Source organism: Mytilinidion resinicola (assembly GCF_010093595.1).
Source record: "Mytilinidion resinicola strain CBS 304.34 unplaced genomic scaffold BDZ99scaffold_1, whole genome shotgun sequence".
NCBI classification, from domain to species: Eukaryota; Fungi; Ascomycota; class Dothideomycetes; order Mytilinidiales; family Mytilinidiaceae; genus Mytilinidion; species Mytilinidion resinicola.
Window position 1 is genome coordinate 1318520 of NW_022985437.1, and position 22389 is coordinate 1340908.

At 52.1% G+C, this 22389-nt stretch overlaps 9 protein-coding genes across 9 annotated transcripts; 7 read left to right on the plus strand and 2 right to left on the minus strand.

Annotated features, from left to right (window-relative positions):
• The first annotated feature begins 311 nt into the window (after positions 1 to 311).
• On the plus strand, positions 312 to 1061 carry BDZ99DRAFT_529566 (Molybdopterin biosynthesis MoaE). The gene has a single exon (XM_033726409.1). It carries the CDS (start codon positions 330 to 332, stop codon positions 837 to 839), a length of 510 nt encoding a protein of 169 aa, XP_033584205.1. The 5' UTR covers positions 312 to 329; the 3' UTR covers positions 840 to 1061.
• Positions 929 to 1962, minus strand: BDZ99DRAFT_456992 (uncharacterized protein). The gene has a single exon (XM_033718587.1). It carries the CDS (start codon positions 1762 to 1764, stop codon positions 1201 to 1203), a length of 564 nt encoding a protein of 187 aa, XP_033584206.1. The 5' UTR covers positions 1765 to 1962; the 3' UTR covers positions 929 to 1200.
• A 288-nt stretch (positions 1963 to 2250) lies between these two features.
• On the plus strand, positions 2251 to 2867 carry BDZ99DRAFT_431183 (uncharacterized protein; the record flags this gene model as incomplete). The annotated part of the gene is made up of 1 exon (XM_033717278.1): positions 2251 to 2867. One exon carries the CDS (start codon positions 2251 to 2253, stop codon positions 2482 to 2484), a length of 234 nt encoding a protein of 77 aa, XP_033584207.1. The 3' UTR covers positions 2485 to 2867.
• A 571-nt stretch (positions 2868 to 3438) lies between these two features.
• Positions 3439 to 4678, plus strand: BDZ99DRAFT_456993 (uncharacterized protein). The gene is made up of 4 exons (XM_033718588.1): positions 3439 to 4046; positions 4103 to 4233; positions 4286 to 4386; positions 4437 to 4678. Exons 1-4 carry the CDS (start codon positions 3867 to 3869, stop codon positions 4478 to 4480), a joined length of 456 nt encoding a protein of 151 aa, XP_033584208.1. The 5' UTR covers positions 3439 to 3866; the 3' UTR covers positions 4481 to 4678.
• Positions 4679 to 8176: 3498 nt separating this feature from the next.
• On the plus strand, positions 8177 to 12090 carry BDZ99DRAFT_431188 (uncharacterized protein). Its single transcript, XM_033717279.1, has 2 exons — positions 8177 to 8482; positions 8541 to 12090. Exons 1-2 carry the CDS (start codon positions 8268 to 8270, stop codon positions 11878 to 11880), a joined length of 3555 nt encoding a protein of 1184 aa, XP_033584209.1. The 5' UTR covers positions 8177 to 8267; the 3' UTR covers positions 11881 to 12090.
• Positions 12091 to 12917: 827 nt separating this feature from the next.
• On the plus strand, positions 12918 to 15081 carry BDZ99DRAFT_11720 (anion exchange family protein). The gene is made up of 4 exons (XM_033712485.1): positions 12918 to 13178; positions 13228 to 13315; positions 13361 to 13854; positions 13907 to 15081. The coding sequence occupies exons 1-4, from the start codon at positions 13061 to 13063 to the stop codon at positions 14809 to 14811; spliced, it is 1605 nt and encodes a 534-aa protein (XP_033584210.1). The 5' UTR covers positions 12918 to 13060; the 3' UTR covers positions 14812 to 15081.
• A 739-nt stretch (positions 15082 to 15820) lies between these two features.
• On the plus strand, positions 15821 to 18281 carry BDZ99DRAFT_456997 (carboxylesterase family protein). Its single transcript, XM_033718589.1, has 9 exons — positions 15821 to 16052; positions 16102 to 16327; positions 16376 to 16419; positions 16469 to 16750; positions 16804 to 16824; positions 16884 to 17156; positions 17205 to 17277; positions 17337 to 17602; positions 17671 to 18281. Exons 1-9 carry the CDS (start codon positions 15870 to 15872, stop codon positions 18085 to 18087), a joined length of 1785 nt encoding a protein of 594 aa, XP_033584211.1. The 5' UTR covers positions 15821 to 15869; the 3' UTR covers positions 18088 to 18281.
• Positions 18282 to 19202: 921 nt separating this feature from the next.
• BDZ99DRAFT_11779 (uncharacterized protein) lies at positions 19203 to 21055 on the plus strand. Its single transcript, XM_033712490.1, has 6 exons — positions 19203 to 19521; positions 19614 to 19670; positions 19729 to 19808; positions 19858 to 20060; positions 20118 to 20259; positions 20350 to 21055. Exons 1-6 carry the CDS (start codon positions 19327 to 19329, stop codon positions 20918 to 20920), a joined length of 1248 nt encoding a protein of 415 aa, XP_033584212.1. The 5' UTR covers positions 19203 to 19326; the 3' UTR covers positions 20921 to 21055.
• On the minus strand, positions 20833 to 22352 carry BDZ99DRAFT_457000 (adenosine deaminase). The gene has a single exon (XM_033718590.1). It carries the CDS (start codon positions 22202 to 22204, stop codon positions 21191 to 21193), a length of 1014 nt encoding a protein of 337 aa, XP_033584213.1. The 5' UTR covers positions 22205 to 22352; the 3' UTR covers positions 20833 to 21190.
• Positions 22353 to 22389: the final 37 nt, after the last annotated feature.

A 22389-nucleotide genomic window follows, 5' to 3' on the forward strand; every position in this document is an offset into this window, starting at 1 on the left:
CCATGCCCCACTATTACGCGTTTACCCCGCCATCATTTTCAAACGCCTCTTCCGCCTTCAACTCCGAGCACCTGGGCAGCGCACAGGGTTCATATCTACGAGACATTGAGGTAATTAATAGAATCTCTTGCCAAAACACATGCCCTTTTGAAATCGTCCACGAATTTGACTGCGAACAAAGGGTCTATTGGAACTGGCCTCGCACAATCCCCGAGTATCCAACACACCTACGTCAATCATTTGAGCGTAATTCAACGCATATCATCAACATCTACTAACGAACCTCAAAGCGCCAGCCCACCTAGCTGCCCTCACCCACCTCTCCCACAATGTCCGCCCCGCCCTCCGACCCCCTGCCCCTCACCGCGCCCGGCATCACCGTCTCCCTCACCCACTCCCCGCTCAACCCCCTCACGCCCCTCACCTTCGTCAAATCCCCCAAAGCCGGCGCCGTCGTCCTCTTCGCCGGCACTACCCGTGACTCCTTCGACGCCCGCCCCGTCGCCACCCTCGCCTACGAGTCCTACGCCCCCCTCGCCCTCACCACCCTCCTCTCTATCGCCACTGCGCTGAAAGCCAAGCACGGCCTCCTCGGCGTCGCAATCGTGCATCGACTGGGCGAGGTGCCGGTGGGCGAGGAGAGCATACTGATTGCGGTGAGTGCGCCGCATCGGCAAGCGGCGTGGCGCGCGGGCGAGGAGGCGCTGGAGGAGACGAAGAGGCGGGCGGAGATTTGGAAGTTGGAGAGGTTTGTTGGGGGGGAGGGGGTGTGGAGGGCGAATCGGGATGGGGTTATGGGGGTGAAGGTGGAGGAAAGGAAGGAGGAGCGAGGGGCATAAATGAGTGTTTTCGATGGGGGATTGAAGCTGTTTGGGATACGTTTGGTGAAGGGATGGGCTGGGGCTATGAAATCACGGAATAGGCGTGGTATGGTGTAATAGTATGCACGAAGTCAAGAACGGCGCGCTCGGGATTGAAGGCATTCACCTTAATTCTTGTGATCTTGGAAGCTGCGTTGCTGTTGTATAGAAGGAATTTCATCTCAAGCTTCAAATATAGCACGCGAACGTTCGAAGCCATCCTGAGATTATGGTATAATGCGTAAAGTAAAGTCTTTTATCACCCAACTCCAACGGGAGGTATATTTGTACAGTATCTGTACAACCAGCCAGTATGCATAACAGTAACAGTCCTTCGAGCCTACCGAGGCGCACCTCGTTCATTAGTCCTCTGTTCATCCGCACCGCCTTTTCTTTTTCGCTCTTTTTCATCCTTCCGGGCAAGCACTGTTGCTAGCCACTCTTCAATCTCCTCTTCTGCATCCTGCTCCGACCTGCCAGTGCCGTCGACACCTAGGCCACCTCGTATCTTCCGCCGCAGGTCGTCCATACTCGATATGTCGAATGCCCACAGTGTACCACCAGTCACCAACATGGAAAAGCTAGCGACGTTCATAGTCGCGATGTTCAGAGCTTCGAAGGCTTCCAGACCTGCATTGAAGGAGAGGTTGGGTTTTGTGTTCGGCTGGTAGAACGTGGGCTGGACCTGTTTGTATCTTCGGATCATGGAGCGCCTGGTGATGATTGTAGAGATCATGAAGAAGGACGCGCCGGCGACGAAGAGTCCCAATTGCTTCCGCGACCGGGGTGAGGTGAGGGAGGAGCTTGACGAGGCAGCATCTGCGGACGGCCGGGAGGCGGAGGCTGGCGATTCTGTGGTTGGCGGTGTGCTGGCATCAGTCGAGCCGCGCTGCAGTAGTGCCATAGCGAAAGTAAGAAAGCCCGAGGGCAGTGGTGTCAGGAAGAGGCAGTCGGATGGTGGGCGAGTTGGGGCGGAGTCGTAGCAGAGTGAACAGGGAGCCTCGTTTAGAAGGTCAAGATGGATCTGCGGGGAGCCTCATATGGCCCTAAGGCGACGCAGATGTAGAGGTGGAGCAATTGGCGCGTAAGACGTGCAGTCGTGGCAGAATGCCCTGCTCGATGCGATGCAGTGGGCGTGAAGTGGAATTTCTTTCGGCTGACTAAGATCTGTAATTGTAGTTAATATTCCGGAAATCTTTCGGGACCGACTTCGGGTATAGTGCCCTATAAAAGCCGCTAAGCAGGGGGTGATGTAGAATAGGCCCGAGTAATCTCCATCGGTCCTAGCAAATTTCCTATGCGGTATTTCTTCATCGTTCGAGCAGAAACTCACTTCCCACGCCATCTACACACCATCCTCACATACAAACAATCTTTCTGAAACACCACAATGCGGATAACTCGCGGTTTCTCCCTCACAAATTTCGCCATTGCTACCTCAGCACTCGCATTCCAAGTTTTTGTACTATACCCTTGGCACCAACGGCTTGATGACGACTTCACGGAACTGAAAGCCGAGCACTTGCGCTACGCGAAGGAAGGGGAGGACCGGCGGCTGCAAGAACTGAAAGGGATCAGGGGGGAACTGGAGGCATTAAGGAAGAAGGGCGCATGGTGGTCATGAGGGTGCAGGTGGCACCAGGCACGATGATACGGCACATCGAACTTCTCGCTGTACTAGTGATCTTACAACCCTAGATCTCACGCTTTGTCAATCCGTCGGAATCGCTTCATAGCCGGCCCTCCAATCCCAAAGTCGCCTATTCGATCCACACAATCTAGCACCAGCTCTAACTATTCCGATCCATATGCATTGTGTTCGATGAAAGACTATTTGATTATTAAGTTCCTCTTTCTACAAAGGTAGCATCAAGCAATTCATCGGCCTTGTTGGGATCTACTTCGAGGCAATAGAAGACGAGGCATACGCACTTATGCCAGCTTCTTCTTCTAACTTAATTAGCTGACAGGGCAACTCTTTCTAGCTGTCGTTTTCGTGAATCGAACCGGGCCGCTGCTAGAGCTACGGCCATGCATCCGCTAGATTATGGGGTTCGGCTGGAGCTTCTATACGCTACTAAGAGTGTTGACTTACTCCCGACGTCGTCAAAGGCCACGCCTGTAACTGCATGGCCATGTGTGCTGTTCCTGAATCCACTCAAACACCGCATCGGGACTTGAGCAGAAGCCCCTCAAAAAGGCTCGACAAGCTGACCAGACAACAGCACAACGGTAACAAAGCCGGATTCGATACGCTATATTCTTAGCTTTCTAACATCTGTATGGTGACCTTAGTCGCTTACTCCGCGGGACAGCATAGACTACCTATTTCGATGTGTCAATTATGCTGTGTTCAAGCCCTTCTTTATGGTTGGTAGGTTTTCTTAGTCTATGCTCCTATTTTGGGGTTGTCTGTGCACGGAAGCTGTGAGCCTCAGCCTCACCCGGTTGGCTCGCCTTAGTCTGCCTTAACGGCTCCTCGATGCCGTACCCCACCCCACTACTCCACACTATGCCTGCCCAGATGTGGAGATCACGAATTCTGCCATTTTCTTTTCTCAATACGATGTTACTCCGACCCGCTTGTTCCAATTGAACTCGGGCGGCACAGCTTCCAGGCCACTTCTATGGCCCCTATCTCCTTTGCTTCATTGGCCTTCCTAGGGCTTCCTTGGCTTTGTTTACACTGCGGCAGATGTGCGCTTAGCTCTTCTACGTGGATCTTACGGTGGCCTACTCCGACGTGCCTGTGGAGATCAATAGATCGACAGTCATGGAAAGGCTTAGTTCTAGGCTAGGGATTATCTAGTCCGGCTTACATCGTGTTCGCTCATCCGAACTAGGACGTCGTTGAAGGCTGCGCAGTTGCTATAAAGACGGACCATTTCCAGAGGTAAATTGAAACCCATCCATCGCTTTCCTCAATCATCGATCAGTCTCCTCAAGCACCCATCACTTTCCTCAATACAATCGTTGTAATCCAAAACTTTCGCTCCAGTCACCAAGATGCAGTTCACCAACGCCCTCATCGCATTGTTTGCTTCTGCCACCTTTGTTGCTGCCGCGCCCGGAGGAGGCTGGAACAGCAAACAGGGCTGGGGAGAGACCACCAAAGGTGGCTGGGGGGAGACTACCTGCAGCACTGAATACAAGACCTCTACGTACCTCGAGACCAAGACTGTCGAGGTACTATGCTCCGAACTCATCCATTCGAGGACCTCCAAGTACTAATAAATCTTCAGGTCCCTTACGTCTACACCACCAACATTGTGAAGAGCTCGGATGTCCCATGCGTCGAGACTAGCACTGGCGAATATACCAAGACTTGGGTTGAGACATACTACAAGACAAAGACCACGGAGGTTCCTTACACGTGAGTGACCACCATCAAAACAGTCTGCCACATCAACTGACTTCTGTGCTAGCTCTCTCTACACGACCGACAAGGTTGAGTACAAGACTTACCCAGAGGTCTACACCACCCAAAAGCAGGAGGCATCGGTCTGCACCGAGACCAAGACATACCGTAAATATCTCGTTTGCCCCTACATTCTACAGGCACTGATGCCCTTTTAGCTGTAACCCAGTGCGCCACCCCGTCCGCGAAGGGAGGCTGGTAAACTGCTGTACCCGGCGCAGTACAGTTCCAGATGTTTTTATGGGCAATCAGTGATTAAGGGATCACATTCCTTGGCATTTTTACGAGTAGCGACGGGCGGGTACACATTCCTTAGTATATAATCAGTATCGACACGAAGTGACCAGGAAAAGCATCTTGAACGAATAATCAGTAATAAAACGAATCTTCAAAGTCATCCAAGCTTCAACGTTATCCAATTGTGAAATCGAGCATCACTCTTGCTTCTCGAGAATAGAGAGTCCCGAGTCTACTACGACCATTCAATCGCACAGTCAATGCTCTCCTGGAACATTTTGCTTCGCACGCGGATGATCATGCCGAAAAATCTGAGGCCAACGCCGCATCCGGCTATTCTTGGAGAGCCTCCGGGGTGCATGGAAACCCAGAAAAAAAGCGATTCGGTGACATCCTCAATACGGGCCTCAGCGTTAGTTCGCCAAGACTCTAGATGCCACATGAGTGGTGCATCAGAGCTATCGAAATCATGCATTGGCTTCTAGCAGCAGGGATTTCGGGTATGAGGGGCAAAAGTCTGGCCTGCAAGTCTTGAGGGGTCGAGAGGGGGCGATGGTTGATACTGGGCTGTCCCTAGCCTTCTGTAGGGTGCGGAGGTATCCATGGTACGATGACGTTCTAGCGGGGAATTCAAAACCTACATACCGCTGTGCCGCCATGGACAAAAGCGCTGGGAAACGGGCTGATGGTTGCAGTTTGCGGGGTGGAATTAGCTTAGATTCTGGATGGGGTCCCGTTTCGTTACTTCTCTTCTGCTGTTCAGGATGTTTTCTCATGACGTCGGTTTTGGGAGAGCATGATCAATTCATCCCAAGGTCTAAGGGGTCCACCTCGAGGCTCAACATTATGCTTATGACCAGTATTGAATTAGGGGTAGTGTAACGGCTTTTTCAACTGTGGTACAGATGCTGTGGGTCCCGACTCCACATCATCGCTGTGACATCCCATTGACTTCGGATTTCCGTATGCAGCAGAGACATATTTAGTGACTGACTAACCCCTCAACACCATCGTGAAATTGGAAGGCTTCAGTGTTGATGACCTCATATTTGAAGAGAAAGTACGAATACGGCAAGTGTAGCAGAGTATGGTAGCTCCACCCGTTTGGTCAAAAGAACTTTGCATCAACACTGCATTAGTACGTTCAAATATAGATTTGAGACTAGAGGGCCCAGAAGGGCTGGGCTAATTATTAGGGCGGGAGAAGTTTGACACGGAAACTTCGATGATGAGGGATGATGCCGGCTGGCCCGGCAGACTTCAAGTACGGTATGTTAGCCTGTCTGAGGATGATTGATCAAGAGTATCATTCTGCGCCAGTAGTCTCTGGCGGCCAGACGACGCTGGAATTGTCGCCACCTTTCATGGCCGAGTTGTCGAAGAGGGGCAATGCGGAGGCTCAAAGAGCGCCGAGTTTTGCAGAGACATGTCTACGGCCGGCCAGTCTCAAAGATCAACTTATGAAAACCATGACTAACGACGACGCAATTCTACCACTCCGCATGCAAGGTTTGTTAAGTCAAGCGTAGCGAAATCTGCTCACCTGTTTTGTTTTAGACTGCACGCGAGATCGTTTATCAGCCCACTGATTTTGAGGAACTAAGTTTGACTTTGCGACGTGAATCTAGCAGTAGTAGATGCTCAAGAAGCAGAAAAACATCGTGGAGTGAATTTCCAAGAATTTGTGTCTCTTATGCTAGGGGATTTGGCGAGCCACGCTCGAATGACTTAACACTTGGAATTCTCACATATAGGCCCAAGAGACAGGTGGTGGAAGGGATACGAGTCAGTTGAGGGGGTTGTTGGTAGGGAATAATAGTTAACAGAAAATGCCGCTCGTACGTTCCTCGAGATAGGCATGCTAGTGAAGACTTGATTCGTAGGATTAACGAGGATGAAATAGTGAAAATACGATCGAGTAAAATGGTAGTGCAGAAAGGAGTCGGTCTCGAAAAATTGTCGCACAGCAATCTATTCCAACCCATCCTTCGACATGCAGCTGGTAGTTCAAGCCTTCTTCCACCGATCAACCTCGTCTTTAGCAAGCAGAATAAGTCGATCCTTCATTGGAGTCGCAAAGTCCCCATCCTTTCTAACCTCCAGCACAGGTACATCCCTAAGTATACTCACAAGATCCACTATCATACGCACTATCCTATCGTCTCGGCCCTCATAATCCAGACGATTCATCCCCAGCAGCTGGACAACGACGACCACATTCAGCACACCCTTATATTGCCCAGCCCACTCTCTTAGCCACGCCGCGCGCCGACCCAACTCCGACCAGTGTGAGCCTCTATCTTGTGCCCAAACAGCGTATAGGGGAACTTGAATGACCGCGTGTCGGACCAGCCTGCTTGCACGAGGGCTTATCATGTCCGCAAAACGCTTGGTATTGTTGACCACGAACAGCAGGGCGAACTCGGTATATAATATTTCCTCACCTCGGCGTGGGTCTGTTTGCATACGCGGAGAATGTCTGAGGGACTAGTGCCTTGGAAGTAGGGAGCATTGGAGTTGACGTAGAAGAAGCTGCTCGGGAGCTTCCCAGCCGCGACGCGTTTTTCAGGGTCTTGTGGCAGGCGGGAATACCACGACCATCCACCGAGATAAGGGGCAATGACTTATGGGTCCACCAGTCGAACCGGATGGGTGTCAGGGCGTATCGGAGTATTTGAAGGCGGAGCTCGGTGGGGAGTGTCAGGAGAGTTGGTGAAGACATGAAAGTCTTCAAGGCACTAGACAGTAAAAGCGTATCTTTTTGGTGTTCATCAGGACCTAGATAGTTCGGCTGGCTACGATGATATACATCGTCTCCAATTGCGTGCAGACTACACTACAGGTGGAGTGGTCGTTGGATTAGGTATTCGCTAATTTGGCGGTTGATCTAATCTGCACGTGACCCAGCCTCACCGGCCCGGGCCATCGAGTTATTCTAGTATCATGTTACAAAGTTACGGGAGTTTTGGCATCATTGAAATGGAGGACTTTTAAGTGCGCTTTAATTGGGGGCTTTCTAGAAGCTGAGACATGTTCAAAGTAGAGCAATTTATATTACAGACTCTTCCCAATATCAAAACCTCGAGTAACAGAGCCAGCCGTGACTTAATTAATTAGTGGCTTCCTTCTTAGAGAGTATTACACCATCCGTATATTGGCACAGTCCAGCATATCGGAAAGTCCTTGAACAGGTTCGCTGAACATAAAGTGGCAGCCCAACATCTGAGGTGGCTTGAAGAGCTATCAGACCTGTTAAATCTGTCGTTTTCCAAAACATCCTGACGTACCAGCGGGCATCAAGCGGTGCCAGGTAAGTGTACACAAGCCTAAAGTGAGAGTGTCGCTAGAAGACGAATTGTAGGATGATATCACAGATTCATGGACTGCCGCTTTTTGCTTAAGGAAGCCTGCTTGAGTGCGCGTAGTATCATAACACAGCACTGCTGACACTTCCAGAAGCCTTTTCAGCTAGCAGTTGATAGAAAGACAGACATAAACGCAGCCGTTGGATCAGCGGGAAGAAAGTCGGTGTTGATATTAACTCGCGGCTGTCTACGGACGTCGTCATCGTGCACGGTTTGCTTGGCGAGGTGAGAGAGGGCTGACGGACGCTTGCGGGCAGCCACCACATTCACATCTCCAACTCTCATCCTGCTGTCCTCCCTTATGAGCTTCAAACGCCCTACTTGCCACCCGCGCCCTATCCCTCGTATCTCCCCTGTCTTTGTCGATCCTGCCCAATATCGGTTTCCATGCACGCTGCACGGCAGGCATGTCGCCCAAAACACCAGGTTTTGGTCCTGAAGTGCTATCCCAAATTCCAGAAGAACAACACCGACGTCAAACCCAATTCGAGCGAACTGAGCTACCTCCTCTACTATGCCAGCACGCGACGCAGTAAGCTGCAGAAGGTTGGCGACTTTCTGGACAAGCGGGCCACCAGCGATGTATGGAAGGGCCGCTTAGGGTATGCGCGTTTGATACTGTCAGGTTCGCGCTTCTTTGCTAAAACTTCTGCTCCGTAGCAATGTGCAAGTCACCCTCGAGATATTAAAAGCGATCATTGAGAAATGCCCCCGCGACCTCCCCTTGTATGCTGGCTCCGTGTTGAGCATACTTCGTACGATCCTTCGGTCTCATGATATTACTATGGTGGAAGAGTCGGTTCCAACTTTCGAGACCTTCTGCGCACACCAGGACCCTGCGACACTCGCGGCAGACCAGGAATACATAAAGCAATACGAAGATACAGTGCGGCTATATGCTGAATTTGCGTCCAAAGAGGCCGTGGCGCATGCAAAGACCCCTATAAGCTTGCCTGTGGCTATCAGATTTCGAAAGGCTGGCCTCAAGGCGATAAACGGAATCGCATCTTCGGAGTCTCTAGGATCGGAGACTGGACGACAATTGGCCGCCATTCTACCAGCAATCCTGCTCAATATATACTCGGACAGCGGAGAATATTTGGATCAATTGGTGCGCAGAGAAGAGGAGAGGGGGGATTTGGAGAAGCAGGACACTCTCCGACGGCGACAAAGTGTTTCTACGGTGTTAACGGCCGACACCGCCGAGGGAGACCCAGTTGCTGCTTCAGGGACTACCGAAGACGCAGACAAGATAGCAGAAGAGGAAGTTGGCCTTGTAGCGCTACAGGCGTTGAGGAATATTTTCAAGGAAGTGAACCGAAACCAGCTCCGACTCGCAACGTCTGCAGTACTGAAGTTCATCGCCAGCCGAGTCAAGCCTCATGATCACTTCAAAACCCATGACAATCGCCCGTGCCATAACGGCAGCTGGCCAACTACTCTTTTCGCTATGATATGTGGCTGGGCCACAGTCCAGGATCGATTCGTAATCCTCGTTGGGGCCATGGAAACCCTTGTGCAAAGCCCAATCAAGGAAGAGGATATCGAAAGACAGCTTGTCTTAGCCACTATCATCGACTATCTCCTTAGTTCTCAGATCAATTTCATTGGCCTCAGTGTTATGGATGTCTTGATTGGCCTAATTTCGCATACGTTGCTGCTGCTTCAACTAGGAGGACATGGCTCCAATATAGTCCCGCACCCTCAACAAGCAGATGCCGTTGGGTCATTGAAAGAGAAGGGACCGACATCATCCGGAAGCTTGACCGGTGCAGTCGTGATGGAGCTGGTCAAGACGCCTTCAGACTATCGCCTTCAATTACTTGCCACTCTTCAAAAATGCATGGCAAGTCTAGCGACTCACGTTTACTACACGGACCAAGTAGCGGACATGCTGAGAGCTGTCCTCTCGCGACTAAAACCTTCCTCCCAATCAGATATCCCCACGACCGTAGCAGCAATAGATGATCCTGTCGGTGCTGTTGACGCTGTTGCCAGTTCCGCAAACCTGCAGGAGAAGACCGGTTATGTGGATAGTTTCTTCTCTTTTGAAACTGCAAGAATCACGGCGTTAGCGACTGTTAAAGAAATACTGATAGTTGCAAATTCGAAGAAACCGGACGGCTCATCAACATCCGACAACCGAAGACAGGTAGAAGTAGGAGTCTGGGAAGGCACTCAATGGCTAATACGCGATCCCAACGGGCAAGTAAGAAAAGCCTACGCCGACGCACTACTCACATGGCTCAACCTAGAGCTTAGGAAGAAGAACCTGAGAGTAGTGCAAGAGGTTCGCCCGGCCAAAACCGAAATCAAAGAGAAGGAGAACGGCATCGACACGAATCTTGCGAAGAGAGCAGTTTCCAACGCGTCACACAGGGAAAAGGCCGTGAAACGATCCCAAGCGGCCTTTATTACGATGCTCCATCTTGCGATCTATGAGAATGCTCATCAACACGCTGACTCTGAACCTGACATACTGCTCTTACACCTCCTTCTTACCAACCTAGTTGAGAAAATGGGTGTCAATAGTGTCAAATCAGGACTACCGATGATCATGCGACTGCAAGAAGATATCCAACTTGTCGAGAACCCGGGGTCCAAGATTAGACTTGGCAGTCTTGTTCATGGCTACTTCTGGGCCCTCAGTGTGGCCTTCGATTTCGAAACCTCGTCAATAGGAAGAGCACTGCATAGTGAAATCACAAGGAGGAAAGATAAAGGGCTGTGGCTAAGATCAGTGCGGATCCCTCCTGTGCCGTTAAATCAGATTGAGCTGCCTGCCACATACCCAGGCTTGGGCAAGCTCTCGCCCGACCTGGTCCAAACCGAAGCCCTTAAGCCATTCGACAATCGAGAAGCACTCGTAGACCTAATAGCAGACGGTTATACTACATCTCTCGCCTCGCCGCCTTCCAGTCCTCCAGCCTCGCCCGGTCTCCCCAGTCGCCAAACTAGCCGCCAAAGATCTGCCTCTATGGTCAAGACTTCACGAACACTACAATTGGACAACAGCAGTACGCTTCCCGCAAAGATCAAGGACCAGATGATGGCCGATTGGTCTAAAGCCGCTTGCATCGCCTCTACAACTCAAGACTCTTCCTCTTCAGCGTCCATATCTAACTCCCGTACTGGCACTACCAGTGGTACCGCACGACCTAACAACCTTCTCGCGGCATCCATCCCCAATGGTACTCTCGATAGTAATCCCGCCAACTCACCTCACCATGCCTTCAGACAGCATTCGCGCCCACCATCTGCAGCATATGGTCTCGTCGGCCATGGCAGCTCCCCAAATCGCAACGGTAGCCCTATGCGCAGTGGCCTCAGTTCGTCAAGCGTGCATTCTGCTGTACGTGTTGAGGATCTGAAGCGCGTACTGGAGGGAAGAGCGCCCCGGAGCAGCTACACGGCGCGTGGCAGTGTTCGTGGCTCTGCGGGATACGATGATGACACAGGTAGCGAAAGCATGGTTTCCGTTAGCGAGATGAGTTATGCTACCGCCAACGATCGGGAACGTGATGCCGACGCTGCCACAGTTGGCAGCAGCGGGGACGGTGCGAATAGCGATGGGAGTGCGACGCCAAAAGTCTTGAGCATGCAGCCACCTGCGAGCACGTCCTCCAAGGATTTTGCGGGCAAAAGGGATGCAGTGCCGCCTGTTCCCCCACTTCCGCCAAGCTTGAGGGCAAGTTCAGTCTCGCCCGCGCCAATTCCCGCACAGGGTACAGGTGGGAGGCCGAGGACGGCGCCCGGAAAGAACACACATGGTGACAAGAGGGAAAGTGCAAACGGGAGTGTGCGCAGCTTAAGGCAAAGCCGCAGTCTAAAAAGAGGAGAGATAAGGTCACAGAGTGGCAGTCGGGATGGCGCGAGGCTAAAAGATGGCAAGGGAAGGATAGATTTCTACAACTTGTTGGATGCGATTGGGGTGGAGGATAATAGTAATGGCGAGGAGGACGACGTTGGTAGCGGCGGGGCGAGAACGCCGCCATACTGAGTGCTTCCTAGTATATCATCTCTTTTTGAAGCGTCTCTCTGTTTGAACCAAATGATAGTTGCGCGATGGGCTGTAGATATCGTGTTGGAGGGCTCCTGCGTGGTGCAGAGTTTTGGGGCCGTGAATGTAAATTTGTGCAGGCCGTGAATTGGCAATACGGGTTTCACGACGTTTGAACGTGGCTGCAATATTACTGGACTTTGCGGAGCTTCGAAGCTGTGAATTAACTTCCTGATTGATCCGAGGTTGAATTGGCCCCGTGACTACACCTCTCGGGTACACCCACGTTGGTTCAGCGTCCAACTTCAACCCCATCGGCCTTGGAACGTATAATTCACCCACAATCACATACTTCCTTCTCGACCGCCAATTCAACGCTTCTCTTCGGCACTTCCTGTAGGAGATACCGAATCACGGAAACAAAGCCGACTCGCCGATTCATGACGCATGCCAAGCGCCTCAAAACGGTTCGCTCTGCAAGGCTCTTCTCCACATATGCTGCCACAGCTGCATGTCCTCGCCTCCTCTCTTACTTTACTTTTCTTGCAGAGAGCGTTAAGAATCTCCTTCTCCACGAAACTCATCACCTCCATGGTACTCTGATCACAGACGCGTTAAAAGCATAGCACGCTGTCCCATTGCGCTCGACTTATTCACGATGGCGCCATCCGAGACCTTGACTGTCCCTACACAGCGCCATGGTGTCTCAATTCCTTCCTCGACGGGTTCGAGAAATTCTAAGAAGCCGTGGCAGCACCGTATGCCCTTCATCGCGAAGATTCGCAATGCCACTGGCAGTGATGAAGGTCTAAACCGAGCCAATACTCGAGCTTCTGCGCGAACAACAAGCTCTCGACAGAAAAAATGGTGGAAGGTCCAGCTGTTCCGAGGCATGATCAACGACGTGAGGCGGCGAGCTCCATATTACCTAAGTGACTGGACGGATGCTTGGGACTACCGAGTAATACCAGCAACCGTATACATGTATTTTGCGAAGTATGTACTGTACCAGCAAAGGATATCATATACGTTTCGTTTGTTTTTCCTGTGACTTCTCGACATGCCCTCATTTGTAAAGGTTGAAAACTGCACTATCTTTCGTTATGGTGGGCGCAATTATTTGGGCTCCATTGACTAATCGATTGCCAGTATTCTCCCTGCTTTAGCTTTCTCTCTAGACATGTTTGCCAAAACCAATATGAGCTTTGGTGTCAACGAAGTTCTCCTGGCATCTGTTCTAGGTGCTGTAGTCTTCTCTGTAGTAGCCGCTCAGCCTCTTGTCATCGTTGGCGTGACGGGTGAGATGCATGGGAAAATAGATTCCGTCCGGCTCACTAATTCAAACAGGTCCCATCACCGTCTTTAATTACACAGTATACGACATCATCACTCCACAAGGAACCAACTACTTTTCCTTCATGTGTTGGATAGGACTGTAAGTGCAGAGCCCCGCCTCAGGACCTCCCACTCATCGCTACAGATGGTCATTGATCATGCACTGGATTCTGGCCATTACGAACGCTTGCAATGCTCTCACTTATGTCACTCGATTCCCCTGTGATATCTTCGGCTTCTACGTTGCAGCTATATACCTCCAGAAGGGAGTCCAGGTCCTGACCCGGCAGTGGAAGGCTGATGGCGAATCGGCCTACCTTGCAATTATGATCGCTCTTCTGGTCCTCATGGTAGCTTACGGATGCGGTGTTGTGGGTCATAGCAACCTCTTCCAGCGTCATTTTCGCAAGTTTATCGAAGATTACGGCACGCCTTTGACCGTCATCTTTTTCACCGGCTTTGTCCACATTGGGAAGATGCGAGGGGTGGACCTACTAACACTGCCAATCAGCAAAGCTTTTTATCCTACTACCGACCGTTCTTGGTTCATACATTTCTGGGATATCAACGTTGGGGACGTATTTCTTGCTATACCCTTTGCTATTCTTCTCACAATTCTCTTCTACTTCGACCATAACGGTATGCCACTCCTTTCCACTTTTATACAGCTGCATGATCTGACTAATGGCAGTCTCCTCTCTCATGGCCCAAGGTACCGAGTTCCCCCTTCGAAAGCCTGCTGGCTTCCATTGGGACCTTTTCCTGCTCGGTCTCACCACTGGCGTCGCTGGGCTACTCGGAATCCCTTTCCCAAATGGGCTCATCCCGCAAGCACCATTCCACACCCAAGCCCTCTGCGTAACTCGCACCGTCTCCGATGATGACGAAGAGCACAAAGGCCACACTCGCCGCGTAACCGACCACGTCGTCGAGCAGCGCGTATCAAACCTCGCCCAAGGCCTCCTCACGCTTGGAACAATGACCGGACCCTTACTAATCGTCATCCATCTGATCCCACAGGGCGTATTAGCAGGGCTGTTCTTCGTCATGGGTGTTCAAGCCCTCGAAGCTAATGGAATCACTCTCAAGCTCATCTTTCTCGCCAAAGATGCCTCCCTTACGCCTCGGTCTGACCCTCTGAAGAGCATCGACCGCCGCGGCGCCATCTGGGCGTTTGTGCTGCTGGAACTCGTGGGCTTTGGAGCTACGTTTGCGATTACGCAGACCATTGCAGCGATTGGGTTTCCGGTGTTTATCTTGCTACTTGTGCCCCTGCGGACGTGGGTGCTGCCGAGGTGGTTCAAGGCGAGCGAGTTGGCGGTGCTAGATGGTCCCACTGCGAGTCCGTTCACGATGGAGAGTGTGGGAGGCAACTTTGGGGAGGTTGTCGAGGCGGATACTTCTGGAACTGAGGGGGCTGCGGGTGAGGAAGATGCCGTATTGGATGAGAGCGATGAGGCGGAGAGAGGGGAGGCTGGAGCTGGGAGGAAGAGAATGACGGGTAACGGGGAGCAGGGACAGGGTGCGGTGAGAAGGGCAAGCTTCCGTGGCGAAGAGGGGATTGAGCTGGAGAGTTTGCCTTTGAAAAGGGGCTAAGAGAGTGTTCAAGCCAGTTCTGTGGGAAACACTATCATGGTCAGAAGCTCCACGAATCGTTGGCTAAGCAGAAATAGAACAGCTGTCGGCGAAATTATGGAACTAAGGTCAATGCTATGGCTGAGGTGCAACTCTCCGCTAGCCACGCGGGCGGTTCTGATGGTGTTTTCAAGCTTACCAAGGGCAATCCTGAGGGATGGTAGGATCGGATCGTTTTCCACAAACCTATGGGAAAGAGGATGAACAAGTGGTTCGGATAGGAACACGCCGTGTGTGCTCTGAAGACTGTAGACGCATTATAGAGGAGAGGGAGAATTGATTCTACACCAAGAGGAGACGGCTAAAATTTGGAGTAAAGACGTTTCGCGTAGTCGTGATTGATTGGACGCGGTAACAGGACGAAACCGGGATCAATGTATTTGAACTAGCATATCGCCGCTCCGGATGTGTGGGCCTACCTGGGCATTTTCTGCGCATCTGGTGGTTATATCAGAAGTGATAGAATGACTCTGACCAGCCCATACTCGCTGCGCCGAATGTCACAGGAAAATCTCCATGGATCTATTAGTTAGCATCTCGCTGAGCCTGGACCGTACCTTTGGAGGATGGGGATCTGCTGCATGCAGTTGATCCTCGTCTTGGTTAGCCCCTGTGTCTTTGCTCTCCCGACAGCATGGATGCGGACGCGACTTTCTTCGACGAAAGATGGCAAGCTCCGTCCATCGCGCGGCTTGTTGCCTGCACGGATGGGCGCCCCGGTGCGCGATTCATGAGACCTTCTGCTTACATCTATACCACCGACGCCCTGCTCCTTCGCCTCGGACCTGCAGCAACCAGGCACGGGATGTGATGCCACTCCCTGCCCGCGCGAACTGAGGCTCGTGTGTAATCATCATGTGGGACGGAGACCCGTCGGAGCGGACGAGCTGGGATGCCACTGCACGCAGGGTACATCTCTGTACTACTTTCTCCATGGGCCTGGTTCCTGTTTCCTTCTGCACCTTCGACAGAACTTCCTGGGAGACTTGGAGCTGTTGGACGCACCCGGGCCGGCTAAGATGAAGATCGCGTCGTTCCTGAAGACTCTCGGTGCGTTCTCGTCGCTCAATGCTGTCCTAGCAGAGCCCATTACAGCTGCTGCGCGTGCTGTCGCGTCGCCGGTGGTGGATCTTGGCTACTCCAAGTATCAGGGCTATCTGGATTCCGACTATTCGGTCAATGTCTTCAAGGGCATCCGCTACGTAAATTCGGCCTCTGTCTTGCGTTTTGCAAAGCTAATACAACCCCAAGGCGGCCGCGCCTGTTGGCAAACTGCGCTGGCAAGCACCTCAAGCTCCGGTGAAGAACACGACAACTACCTCAGCAGCAAGCGACCCCCCAATTTGCCCTCAGTCCGGCGCCGCGGGGACTCCTCCTGCGTACGGATTCAACTCGGGACCTGGCGACGAGGACTGCTTGTTCCTCAATGTCTATGCGCCGCCAAATGCAAAGAACTTGCCTGTGTTCTTCTGGATTCGTGGGTTCCCTCATGCAGTTTACACGATTGCCTTCTAATCACCTATAGATGGAGGTGGCTACGCCCTTTTCTCAGCGCAGGGACTAAATGCCGTAAGTCCCTTCGAATGAGTATCCCTCCAGGTCTCCTAACAACAGCCAGGGCCCTATAATTAAGGAAAATGGCGGCAATTTCATCACCGTCGTGATTCAGTACCGCTTAGGCGCATTCGGCTTCCTGTCTTCCCCAGATGTCAAGGACTCCGGTACACTCAATGCTGGGCTGCTAGACATAAACTTCGCCCTCCAATGGGTCCAGAAGTATATCCAAAAATTTGGCGGAGATCCAAGCAGGGTAACCATTGGAGGCGAGAGTGCTGGAGCCGGGGCTGTGGTGTACCAAGCATTGGCATATGGGGGCAGAGACAAGACTCTCTTCCAAAATGTAGGCCCCTCTAATTCATTGATGGTCTCGGCTATGAGCTAATCCGTGTCCAGATCATTGCAGCCTCCCCATGGGTAATTATTTCCTGAGATTGATAGCTTGGGATAAGGGTTCAGCTGCTGATTATGATTAGATACCGAGCGTCTACAAGTACAGCGACCCAGTCCCATCTACACATTACAAAGCATTTTCAAAAGCCGCTGGCTGTGCTTCAGCGAAGTCGATTTTTCAATGCCTAGTGAAGGCAGACACTGCTACGCTTCAAAACGCCAGTGGAACTGTTTCTGAATCCGGAGCTTTTGGTACATTTGCTTTTCTGCCCGTTATCGATGGAAGTTTCATCCAACAGAGGCCTACCGTACAGCTCGCGGCGAAGCAGCTGCAGGGCAAGCGCATCTTGTCTGGGGTAAGAGTTGCCTCCTTCAGTGTCCCACCCTAATACTGACTCGCCCAGAATAATGCCAACGAAGGCGTCCCTCTCAGCCCGCCCGACGTCACTACAGAACAAGGGTTTCTTGACTACGTGGGTAAGTATTCCTGGCAACTTATACCTAGAGATGATATTCCAGATTTTGATTGTCAACAGATACCACTTGGCCCTCGTTCACCAAGTCCGATGTCTCATCACTGCAAGACGAGTACGCCTACGCAGATGACCACTCACCTCTGCGTTCTACAGACCCGGTCTTCGACACTTTGGGAGACACCGGACCCACTGCAGTGAACCAGTCTGGGTTTGCGACCGGGCAACAGCAGAGACTTTTCAACGTGTTCGCAGAATCCACATTTGTGTGCCCGTCATATTGGATTGCGGAGGCATTCCCGGAAGCCTGGAAGTACCAGTACAGCGTGGTGAGTAGAGCACGAGACTGAACCGACCGAAGAGGGGTAACCCAGCGCTAACCTGTATAATGGTATAGGTTCCTGCATACCATGGCGCTGACCTGAGTGCATACTGGAGTGATGGGGCCTCTGTGCCGGGGACATCCTTTATCCACGCCTTTCAGAAGATCTGGGGTAGCTTCATTACGCAGAACTCGCCAGTCATCTCAGTTGCCGATGCGAAAGACGGACTGGCGAATGCGACTGTTCCCGCAGGCGGTTACGGGCAGATAAACTGGCCCCGGTACACTCCGCAAAGTCCGAATATGATAAGCTTGAATACGACAGGGGGTGTCGTGACGCCAGTTGTAGTGACAGATCACCTCAAATACAACGTCTTACTGGAGCCCGGAATCACGAACTGGTTCAAGTTGGTGAACGCCAAAAGCTGGGAAGGGGGACGAGGGGACCGATGTAATTGGTGGAAGAGCGTTGCGGCGAAAGTACCGGTGTAAAGAGGTGAGGCTAAGTTTTGGAATGATGGAGCTCGTGGAGAGGAACGAGTCTCAATGTAGATGGAAGAGGCTTTCTTTGACTGTAACTATATAGTATTCTAGAGCCCGTTTTGGCCCCACGTTCGGTCCCACCACGCACCCTCAGGCGGCTGTTTCGTCGCATCGAGTGCAACTACTATGGAAGACTCGGTAGTCGTGTTCCCAGCTTCATTTGGGCCTTCCCATTTCGTTGCACGACGCGATTTCTTCGATTCCACGACGGGAGATTTCCCTGTCACATATTAAAACATGGTGGAGATTGGAGGCTAGCAGACGTTGGACCGGGGGGATGGCGTGCTGCTTCCGCTTTGGCCTCCCTCCGGTGAGCACCGGCCGCCCCGCAATCGGCGAGCAGTATCACGCATGATTTGCACCCCTCCTTCCTCGCAAATCTGACAGCCGCCAGGCCGCTGCGAGGAAGTCCCGCTGATCAACGGATGGATGCGGTAAACAGAATCGAGTTCGCCACCGTGCACTGAAGCCTTCGAGATGGCTTGGAGGCCGCTATATAGCAGCAGCTCCGCTGTACGCAGCTCCAGACTTGCCATGAACAGGAAACATAGACGTCCCGAAGGAGCCGGACCCGGCTCCTCACATGCAGCCAATTCATGCAGCAGATGCAATGCAACGGCATCCTCCTGATCAGGCTCGCCATCGAAAACAGGCAGCTCGCCCCGGGTCCTCGTCGTCTATCCTGGACGCTCTAATAATCCTACCCGTCGTATCCGCGCGTGCTTCAGGGAGTCTGCGGCGCCACCCTTGCGAGCCATCGTTCTCGTCCAATCGCTGCCGCCGCCTTTTGCTTCACCCGGCCCGGCAGAGGAAATGCTGGCACTTTTAGAGATCGTTCGATTCCGAGCTCTGTTTAAACGCGACTGCGTCGCATGGGGGTCCAAGCAAAGCAAGGTCTGTCTGTAGAACCCCGACCATGGTTCCCGTCTTGACTCTCCATGGCGAATTCCCCTCCTTCTCCGTAATAAGTGTAGTCAAATACGCCCTGCTGCTGCACCAATACGCGCCGTTTGCAAACCTCCGGGCTTCTCACACGTTATTCGAAATGTTTGTCACCCGGCCGTCATTTGACGTTTACCAATAGACGCCCCCGCTGCTCCGTCGCTCCTTTCAAATTGACTTTGTCTTATTTGTACAGCCTTACCGGCTCGTTGATGCCATCGCCGCTTCCTGTGTAGCTTGGCGCGCATGGCTAGCCCTTTCACGCCTGAGAAGCTCGCGTGGCTGGAGCTGCACAAGAACGACAGTCGCGCCACTGCGATAAATTGGGCCTATTCAGTACCCATTCCAGTTTCAATCATCACTACTGCCTTGAGGTTATGGGCCAAGAAGGCTGGAAGAAACGGCATTACTCTAGATGATTATCTGATCATCTTCGCGACAGTACGTACTCTTTGCCATTCCTGACAAGAAATGAGATCCAAAAACACATATTACGGTGTATAAGACATCTGAAATGGTATTGACCTGAGCAGATATGCCTGGTGGGTGAGTGTTCTTCGGGGCTCGGATATGGACCTCCTCATGGCATGGTAAGCACTTCCCACATGCCCTATACACCGAATATGTACTTACATACCCATTCTTCAGGGTCGCCATGTAACCGCTGTGTCAGCGTACGACTTGATGACGTTCCGCAAGGGAGACTATGTCTTAAGTCACTTTTACGAGTCGGTACACACTGTCTCTAATGACTGAGCTAAGCTGATCGATTGAAAGTATTGCTCTAGCTACTGTAAAATTAGCCATCCTAGCTTTCTACTATAGAATCTTTGTGCAACCCGTTTTCCGGCGTGTGGTCCTTGGGACGGCCGCTTTCGTGCTATGTTGGGGTATCGGCATAACCGTCGCTTGGGCGGTCTTCTGCATTCCGATCAGGGCGTACTGGGATGACAGAGTGAAGGGGAAATGCTTAAACATAGGTGCGGCCTTGCAACCTCTAAAGCTGATCATTGCTTGAAACTAACACGCTTTCATAGATACCTTCACGTATTTTACCAACATCTCGAACCTAATCACCGACATCTGGGTCTTCTTGCTGCCGATTCCAGTCATCCTGCGGCTACAGCTTCCCCGGAACAAAAAGATAGCACTCTGCTTCATATTCTCCATCGGTCTTGCGTACGTCCTCTGCTTTCTCATTTTCGTCTCTTATGGTCATGCGTGCCTTTGACATGTTAGAACAACCTAAACTGACTGACCAACCCGCAGCACCTGCGTTGTCTCCTGCCTCAGATTGCGAGTCGTTCTAAACCACGGCGACCCTGATTTCACATGGGCAGCTGTTCCCCTAGGTGCATACAGCGTCTACGAACCGCTGGGTGGTATTTTATGCAACAATCTCCCAATCATATACCACATGCTCCGCAATATACGAAAGGATAAAGCCTCCTTCAAAACCGCGTCCACCGAACACTCCGGCTCCGATCCTTTGCGCTTCACGGCGCCATCCCTCTCCCTCAACGGACGCCCCGTACTTGGCGACGAATCCCCAAACCGCTGGCTCCCGTTGCCGGCATCAACGTCGCAAGAAGAGCTCACAACAGACGGGCTCGGGCTCTCGCGCGAAGGGATATCGCAGGCGAAACCGGCAACGTTCTGGAACAAGGTTGAGACGCAGGAGCGGGAGAAGTCTGTGGATGAGGAGGGGGCGGTGGGTTCCCCACCACCGAATACGATCGTGGTGGAGCGGGAGTTTAAGACGGAGGTGCAAATGAGACGGGAAAGTGGGGACGGGAAGGATAGGTGGAAGAAGAACGTGTATGAGATGAAAAGGCGGTGATGTGTCACCTGCTCTACAGGGAGTTCGCGCGGTTTTCGGGAACGTGTATATGACAGTGTATTGGGCTACGAGCGATTATGGGTATATGGGGTTAGGATATTGCAAAAGGTTTGCGGCGTGCAGCGAAGTTGGCGTATTGGATTTTTCTTTCCGACTGGCCGGGTAAAGCATGGAACATGCTTCATCTATGCATGTCTTAGTCGACAAACGGGCTCACCTACGGTACTCGTCTCAGAGAGTAACACAAGTGCCAATCAACGAAGTACAGTTCTACTTTGCATGACTCTCTAACAGTTTCAAGAACCCCTCCCTTTTCCTCTCAGAGATCCAAGCCACCTCGAAAGCATTCCGCTGCAACTGCACGATCTCCTCTCTCGTAATATCCGTCTCCTCCGCCATCTTCGTCAGATTCTCATTCATGTAGCCCCTAAAATACGCGGGATCATCCGAATTCACAGTAACCTTTACACCAGTCCGCAACAACTGCAATATCTCTTTCCCCTTAAAATCCTCCGTAACAACCGAATTACTAACCGGACAACACGTCAACCCAATCCCCCTCTCCTTCACCAACTGCACAAGACTAGGATCCTCAATAATATTCGTCCCGTGATCGATCCGGTCAACCTGGATCTCCGTCAACACCTGACGTATGTGCTCAATACTATCCTGCTGATCGATATCGCAGTGGCACGTCACCAACCACCCTTCCTGCCGCGCTCTTGCAAACACAGCCGCGAACTTGGCCGGCGGGTTCTGGCGCTCGTCGGAGTCGAGGCCGACGCCGACGATGTAGTCTTTGTACGGCAGCGCCTCGGTGAGCGTCGCCATGGCGAACTCGGGCGACATGTCGCGGAGGAAACACATGATCAGGCTCGCGCTCATGCCCAGTTCTCGCTCTGCTTTGATGATTGCTTGGCGCAGGCCGGCGAGCACGGTGGAGAAGGGCACGCCCCGTGACGTGTGCGCCTGCGGGTCGAAGAAGATTTCCGCGTGGACGACGTTTTGGGAGTGGGCTTTGGTTAGGTAGGCGTAGGCCATGTCGGAGAAATCGGTCGAGGTGAGCAGGACGGCCATGTTTGGATAGTAGACGGCTAGGAACGAGGTGAGGTCGTTGAAGGTGTAGCCGGAAGAGGTGGATGTTAGGGAGGATATGGCAGCGGGGATGGGGATTTTGTTTCGGGATGCTAGTTGCCGGACGAGGGCGGGCTCGAGGGTGCCTTCGATGTGCAGGTGGAGCTCGGCTTTTGGGAGGCCGGCGATGACTGAAGATGTTGAGGTCATGATTGCGGTTTTGAAGAGTATGCGCTGTAGAAAGTGTGAAGTTGTAGTAAGATGTTGTATCAAGGAATATAGTACTCGGCCCTAAGTCTGGGCACAACTATTTCCCACTGCTTTGATATCTGAATTCGGAGAAGAGTGTCAACATTCAATGTAAGTCGTTATCAATCAAGAGTGGTGTTGACTTC